Genomic DNA, 8,511 nt, shown 5'->3' on the forward strand with positions numbered 1-8,511 from the left:
CATCATCAGCTTCAGCGTTTTAGGGCGGCGGAGTGAATAAAGAGCGGGGAAGGAGCGTTCAGGGGGCGGGGCTTAGAGAAACCTACCAGAATTTTCCGTCTGAAGGTCTTCAGGAAACAGACTAGCGGTACATATAAAGTCATGATACAGATTTTTTAAATATGACAGTATGTTTTATATTTTATTAATATTATAAAAAGATACGATTGTTAAAAATAGACTAAATTTATAATAAATATATTATAATAATAAAAAAACAGTATATAAGTTACATATGGCCCAATATGGGCTCCACAAAAAAAAAGGAAATTATCTTCATGAAGAAATTATGTATAGAGAACACAAATAATGCCCAAACAATTGTATACAATTATGAATAAATATAATCTGTATTTTCATTTTTTTAATCACATATTCATTTGAATTCTAGAAACTATTTTATTATTAATTTCATTATAGACTGTTGTTATGGGCTGTTCGTATATAAAAAAAAACCCAATCTCTTTTTTTAGACAGGTGTGAAGAAACCTAATAAATACCTTATGTTAATTGCTGATTTTGTCATTGTGAATATATAATCACTACATTTTTAATAGCAAAACAAACAAAAAATAAAGGCATGATGATAAGATTCACAGTTTCATTGTATTTTTGTATTATTATGACCTGATTCCAAATAAGACCAAGCCTACTGCAATATCAATATGTACACTACCGGTTAAAAGTTTTAGAACACTATTTTTTAATGTAATGTATTTATATATTAGAATAGTGTAAAACTATTTTATAATAATAAAAACTGAAAAAGTTATATCGAAATTTACTTATAGGATACTTTTTGGTCCATCTGTCTTAATTGTTAATAATTTGATTCTCAGTAGTATAAGCAGGCCTTTAACAACCAGTTTCTAAACTAGCTTCTTTAACAATTTTTGACACAACATAATTTAGCGTCATGTTTATTATTTTTTTGAAGACACAAGAAATCACTTAGGTACAACAAGGTATTCAGGCATAATGAGGTAGTGTAGAAGTGCCATCAGTTTTACCAACTGTCCAAAGCTAAAACCCACTCATCTGAATCCAGTTCATTTAAGACAGTGTTTAAAGAATTAGTTTAAGGAGCACGTCTTCTCAAGCCTACAGATTCCAAACTAGCACAGCAGTGTGCTAGTGTAGCTAGTGTGAAAGCCTTTAAAATACAGTAAAAACAAATTGTTAACAACAGCCAGTGGCACAATGTTTAATGTCTTAAAACATAAATACAAAGGTGTTTTATGTGGAGAAATCTGAATTGTGTTTACAATTTACAATGATGTGATATAATACCCAACCATTTAATCTTATATTTTAATCTTATACCCAATGAATTAAAATATTTTTGTTAAACACAATTTTAAACATAACATTCCTCTTAAACACACATTTTTTTCAAAGGGACCTTACATGTGATCAGAATTGGCCTGTTAAAAAATCAGGTTTGAGAAACGCACTGTAAACATTTCTTGAGGATTTATCAAAGTTCTTAATGCCTAAAATGTCATCTTAAAACATACACATATAGTTCCTGATGCATTTAGTGCCTGTCCTGGACAGTAGTGACAGTAACTCTTATAAAAGCAGCATAAACTCTTAATACTTTTCACTTTGGAAGAAATAGTGAAAGGCACCAGTACTTTTGACCTCTGCTGCTTCACAATCCCAGCCAATGTTTTCAATTTCAACTGCAATTCCAAAATGAATAGCTGATTCACAGCTGATTTATATTATAAAATTATCATCTATAAATATTTTAAAAGTCTTTTTTGTATGTATTTAAACAAAAATAAACAACATATATGTTTTGATCAGTTAGTTTGTGCCCCTATGCAGGGATGTATATTATTACAATAACATAATATCAAAACAAACCATATATGACCTGTGACTTAAAAATAATGTGAAATGCAAAAATGACATGAAACATATTTTAACTTGGAGTAGTCTTCTTATAAGAAACTTTTGTGTGGGTGATGGATGAGATATGGATCAACAGGCTAAGCTTATTAAGATAGTCCCCATGTAATGCTATAAGCTTGCCTAACCATAATAGCTTTAATATAAATAAATTATCTAGTATGAATTCATTTCAGCGCTTAAAATGTTCAGGCACATCTATTGTAAGGACGCCCTTACAGTGATACTGCACCATTAATACAACATCAGTACAACAGTTCCAAGTCTTTTCAAGTCTTAAAGCCTTCCAGTCAGTCTGATTCCAAGTTTAAGTCAGTGAAGGTAAAGTTAAAGTCTATTTGCATTTTTTATTCTGTCGAGTCGAATCAAAAAGTCATCAAATTTGTGACTTGAGATGGAAGTTACGTGAGTTGAGTTCACAACTCTGGAAACTACTATAAGCAGTGCTTGTTTCAGGCCACAATACGCTTGGAGCAGGCACTCAGTTCACAGAGCCCAATGCACAGCACATTCACTATTGTATCTCCAGCACCTGAACTCTTCTTGTTTTTGTAGTTGTGTCAAATTCAGAGGTCATCTCTTGAAGTGCTTAAGACCAGCGGATGTGTAGCCTCTTTTTTCAAGAAGCTGATGAAGTCACTAACCTCACGCCCACCCTTAAGGAGGAAATGCAATAGAAAAAGGAATAAAGCTGTATTAGTTCAGAACATATAGATATATGCTTTCTTTCTAGATGTAAAGTTCACACGCAGACCTGTATCAAGCTGAATGTATACAAATTTTGTTTTACAATTTAGATATAGTGCTTAGACAAATTAAATACATGCTAATTTAATTGAAATACTGTAAGGATAATTCTATTCTTAAATGACTCTTAAGTGTATTTTTTACAGGTTAACAGCTATAGTAAGAACATACCTCATAACGTCTTGGTTGGTCTTTTTGTCCAGCAGGTGCAAAGTAAATTGTTGGAAAGCTAAAAAACAAACAAACAAACAAACAAACAGTTTAAGGATTAATTTTATATGTTAGAATAAAAACGCAGTACGGTAATCAAGAATGCATAAGACATTAAAAAGCTTTACCCTTGTACGTCGTAGTCTAAAGGAACATCATTGGCTGTGGCATCCATCTTAGCAATGACTATGTTGGGATCACTAGACAGCTGAGACACAATACCAGATCATATTACAAAATAAGAAATATTATACTCTGACCACAAAGCAGTTAAATAAGTTTAAACATGTATTACCTTCTTTCCAAGCTCAGTATATTTAGGCTCTAAATTTTTACAGTGACCGCACCACGGAGCATAAAACTCCACCAGCACATCTTTCTCTGGGTTGTTTACAATCTCCTCAAATGTGTTTGCTACAACAACCTGTTGATGAATAAAAAAAAATACTTATTTAAAATAGAATCTGTACTACATTTAATAGGGTACTGCAGTATCTATAGGTTAATACATACTTTGACAGGACCACCGTTTGACTCGGGGGCAGCCTCCGATTTGACGTAAGGCTTTAACCGTTTGGCAAAATAATCCTCTAGGAACTTCTCCAGGGATTTACCATCTCTCCTGTGATACACAAACACAAACAAGATATACTGGGTATAAAAAAATAACATCATGATACAACACGCATGATACAACACGCAACATTATTTCTAGCAGATACATTTGGTTACTGACATTCATACCACCCCAATTGGCCAATGCCACCAATGTAACCAATGTAGCTTTTCAGGTTTATCAGTACATTACTGATACGTTAGATAAATTAATTCCAACACCTGACACTTGAAATTAAGGTAATATGTTTGGTGCCTACGCTTTAACATTTCAAGATTTTATTTATAAATAAATGGTGTTTCATTTTATTAAAAATGCATTTCTGTCTTATTTCCCTCATCCATAATTGAAAGAGCAGCAAAAAATCTTTCTTTTAGATTCCCTACTGAGAGTCCTACTAAAAGGCTGCACAGAAATCAACTGCATCTACTAATTGGTGACAGATTTTTATCTGTCTGCACTCAGAGAGTTATTTTTAAAAGATACATACGTGAACTCCTCCTGCATGGTGTACTTTTGTCCTGCTCTGGTCCTGATGGTGATGACAGGCAGCTCTCCTCCAGAAAGCCCCAGCCCAAACTCCTCCTCCAGCTCGTCCAGGAAGTCTACCTGATCTGCCACAGCAAAACTCAGCCCACGCGACTGGAACTGAGTTGCCACCTTCATCACCCTGAGAGGATACAGTTTTTTTTTTAAACAGCCAGATTTATAGAAAAGAGCATCTCAACATCTCAATCACACTAAATTAGTAATTGGCTGACCAAAATGATCCTCTAAACTTGTCAAATAAAAGATAAATCACCATTTAAGCCTTCTATTTAAGTTTTCTTTGGCTCTGTGCAACAAATGCTATCTTAAAGCTCTATCAATCCATGCTGTGAAAGCCCCACCTGTTCCTCCAGTAATTGGTTCCCTTTGGATTTCGCACATAATCAACATCATAATACGCAGTAAGCAGGTCTCTCGCCCATAAGACTTCTTTGTTCTCAGAAGTCAGATGAGGACACAATCCAAAACTAAGGGTGAGGGGAAAAAGAGAACAGAGAACAATTAGAGAAAACGTAAGTCAGAACAGTCTCTTTTAAACTATTAATCATTATCCTTCATATGTTTCCCATATTTCTTTTTTTAGCTTAAGCAAAGGCCCTTCTTTAATAATGTGTCGCAAAAAAAAGTAGGGAAATATGATTTATATTTTATGTAAATTAGAAAATTGCATTCACAGCACTTGCTGTAATTCATCAGTTACTGTCATCTGAATAAAGAAACTGCATTTTTACATCTGCATTTTTTAGTCTGGCTGAATAAGACTTTGGCTCGTTTTTACACTAGGTGAGATTTGTTTGTGCAGGTGTGAATACAGTAATCACATTCGGATGAGGACCAAAATCACCGCACTGAGATCCTTGAGAGGAACTGATCTCGGTCTAGTCCCAAATTAACTATTAAACGGTTTCACTGCTTACTTACTTAACTTTATTTAGGTCCAAACAAAAAGCAGAGAAATCGCTCACATGGTTCACTGTGATGAATTTTGTTGGCCTAAATCTTTTTCCAGTGTGAAAACAAACCAAACCAAGAGGAATATGCTTTAAGTTTACAAACTTGATAACTGATTGTAATTAGATTAGAACAAACTATAGGTCTAAACATGCTTTGGTAAACTAACCTTTGACAAACATCTTTAAAAAATTAGAGGCAAATGAAAGCAAATTGTGATAAAGTGAAAAATGAAACACACATGTTGTCTCTGATGAACGTGCGGAGTGCAGCGGTCGATACAGATTCAGTAAACTTCACAACACTCTCCTCAAATTTGCTGTTCAAGTGTGGAGGCCGAAACAGCAGGACAGACCTAGAAGAATGTTAATAAAATGTATTTAAAAATAGTAAAAACATCAACAATAATATTATTGACAATGATAATACAGCTAGATATTTTTATACAACATTTAATAATCAATAATTATAGTATTTTAATTGATGATTAGTTTCTAAACACCTGTACACCCCCTTTCCACCTACTCTGAATTAACACCATGTTTTAGCCCTATTTTCAGATCTGTGGCATGGGCAAATCGATAGCTGTCCCTCAGCGCACTGGAGGCCTTCAGAAACTCAGCAAGCTGCAGACTGTCAGGCCCTGAGAAAAAGCCTGGCACACAGGGATAAGACACAACAAGAGAAACAAACTGCCATTTAAAATTAGATCCAAGGCATTTAAATAGATTTCAGCAAAGCTACTAAGCTGATCCAAGAATGTAATAATTGGTCTAGGAATTACTTAAATAAGACATGCATAGAATGAGAACCAGTACCTCATAGCATAGTCAGTTCTCATTATGATTATAGTTTATCACAGTTTCATAATTTTTAATATTAGTTTTATGGAAAACTACACAGAAAATTGATGAACAAAAAAGATGAATCATATTCTAAAAAACAAAAAAAAAATTCCCTAATTGTGAGACAATATATTTGATAAGAATGCAAACTACACCCTGCAAATATCAAGTGGGTGCACAATTCTGTGAGAACATTTTCAGGGGCTTATTTTTCACATCACAGGGGAAAATGGTTACAGCTCACCCACTACGCTGGCATCAAAAGTGTTTATAAAAGAGTCCAAGTCAGCCTCGCTGTGCAGAGGTACAGAGCTCGGTCCAGCCTGCTTCTTCATATAGCTCACAATTCCATCTATAAGGTTAAAAACATATTAATCAAAACTTACACAACAATAAAAATGATGCAACTTTATTAAAATATAGATACAGATGAAGGACACAAACCAGCTGTCCGTGGGCCATCATATGAAGAGGCTTCCTCTCCGTTTTGGAAGATTTTCAGAGTGGGATATCCATTTACCACAAACGTTTCACATGTCTTAGAGTTAACAGTGCAGTCAACCTGAACACAACATACACAATTTATTCATTTATCGAATTTCTAAGACAATTTCCAATTTCATATAACCTTTTCTTCTGAAATCAATAGTATTATTAGAGTGTGACCCATTCTGATGCAGTAACATCTTTACCCTGAATCTTATAAAAAGGTTGTGCGGATCTAACTGCACTCAGGCATGGTTACTGACAGTGGACAGATTATATCATTCCAAAGGTACTGGATGGAGGTATTTTTTCCCCCAAAAAAAGGAGTTTCTTTGCTCCACAGAAAGGTCATACATTACTTCAGCTCATGCATTGTGCTGGACATTGTGACTTTATGCTCAAGTACAGATGAGCCAGAGTTTCTAAAAATATATTTTTAGAAATAGCATTTTCTGGAATATACTTTAATATGGAGGGGTTTCTTATTCAACAGTAAAAAGTCTAGAGCAGGTGTAAACCTGCTATTTGACTTTTTGGCTGTGTGACTTTACAAGGAAGGAACTGTGGTCACTAAGACATGCGCTTACCTTCGCTAGGGATACTGTCCCCTTTAACCTGGTGGCAGCAGCTTCATATTCAGGGGCTAACCTCTGACAGTGACCACACCTGCAGGTGCAGAGATGAGAGGGTTTTAGTTACACAGCGCAATTGTCAGAACATCTGGAAGATAATTATGCAGCCAAATTAACTCATCAGGTGGTAGTAAAGGGGTAATCAGGTTGCTTCATGTGTTTAATGGCCTATGGAGTTTCTAAAGTGGCAGTGTTACATAACACTGTCTCATAGTAAATATCAATTAAATATGTACTGAAACGTGCTAATATTAATATGTAATATTAAATGTGCTGGGATTAGATTACTACAGTGTCAGTAATTAGCAATACAGCTAAAACAATTTAAATAATTAGTTAATTAATTAACTGTCAAATATTAAGTGCTTCACGTTATTCCACAATTTTATTATTTATTCTCAAAGCAGAGAAATAGTTTATATTTCACACTTAAAGTAAAATATTTCACACTTCCACTCAGTGATAAAACTCTTGCATCCAGACTGCAACTGAAAAAACAGGAGGAACAGTGAGGTTTTTTTTTTTGCTTTCTCAGTCATGTGACATCGCGTTTGGTAGCTCCTCCATTTCCACTCACTGTTGTGTTTATGTGGATCTCCGTGGAAACGCGTGCCCAAAGTGTAATTACAGTGCGTGACAGTGGACAAAATAGCTATTTTATTAAACGCGGTGAGACGAAACTCAAAGAAGGGACTAAAATTACCAGAGGACCACAGAGTCCAGCGAAAAACAGTAGGTAATTCTGCCATATTTTTTTTCTCAGAGCATGTCTGAGAAAAACACGTAACTACATGGTCGTTCCGGACAGGAATAAAATCACAGGACTATAAAGAGAAAATTACCCCAGAACCCCTTAAGAAACTAATTCTGTCTGGATAGGGCTTAACATAGTTTACCGTTATTATACCGCTGTATATGTAAGGTAGTTAGTTATTTGGCTAGATAGCTTAGCTAGCCACACACTGTATTAGTTAGCTAACGCTGGGTTAACGGTTAGCTAAGTAACCCAGCGTATGTTCGCTGCCGGTATAATGAAACTCTGCCTACCAAGGGGCGAAAAACTCCACCAGCAGCGTGTCGTGTTCCTCAAGCCCGACCTGGAAATCCGCGTCTCCCAGCTCCAGCACCTCGCTGCCCCCCACACACAGCAGCGCAGCCGCGCACACAGCAGCTACACACACCAACCGCATGATCACAGCGCGGCTCCACTAACACACAGACCTCTATACTTTAATATGACCCGATAACTAAACTAAATCTCTCCTGAGGCTGAAAACCCGGCCCAGACTTCAGTAAACTAGCTCATATTTCTCGTATTAAAAGTGGAGCTCAACGTAGTGAAGAGCGTAGCAGCAGAGACGCTAACTGATTGGCTGACCAGACCTACTAACAATGCCCAACTTCGGCTAGCCCCGCCCACTCGCTCATATTATATACAGCTCTGGGAAAAAAATAAGAGACCACTTAAAATTTTGAGTTTCTTTGATTTTACTAAATTTAAAACCTCTGGAATATAATC

At 35.6% G+C, this 8,511-nt stretch overlaps 1 protein-coding gene across 1 annotated transcript; it reads right to left on the reverse strand.

Annotated features, from left to right (window-relative positions):
- Nucleotides 1–1,229: 1,229 nt before the first annotated feature.
- Nucleotides 1,230–8,357, reverse strand: pdia7 (protein disulfide isomerase family A, member 7). The gene is made up of 13 exons (XM_007249687.4): nucleotides 8,040–8,357; nucleotides 6,948–7,026; nucleotides 6,319–6,436; nucleotides 6,119–6,226; nucleotides 5,555–5,684; nucleotides 5,271–5,384; nucleotides 4,420–4,545; nucleotides 4,020–4,199; nucleotides 3,427–3,535; nucleotides 3,209–3,337; nucleotides 3,042–3,121; nucleotides 2,875–2,932; nucleotides 1,230–2,612 (listed from the first exon to the last, which is right to left on the reverse strand). The coding sequence occupies exons 1-13, from the start codon at nucleotides 8,180–8,182 to the stop codon at nucleotides 2,523–2,525; spliced, it is 1,464 nt and encodes a 487-aa protein (XP_007249749.3). The 5' UTR covers nucleotides 8,183–8,357; the 3' UTR covers nucleotides 1,230–2,522.
- Between the last annotated feature and the right edge of the window lie 154 nt (nucleotides 8,358–8,511).

This window comes from Astyanax mexicanus, chromosome 6 (assembly GCF_023375975.1).
Source record: "Astyanax mexicanus isolate ESR-SI-001 chromosome 6, AstMex3_surface, whole genome shotgun sequence".
NCBI lineage: Eukaryota > Metazoa > Chordata > Actinopteri > Characiformes > Acestrorhamphidae > Astyanax > Astyanax mexicanus.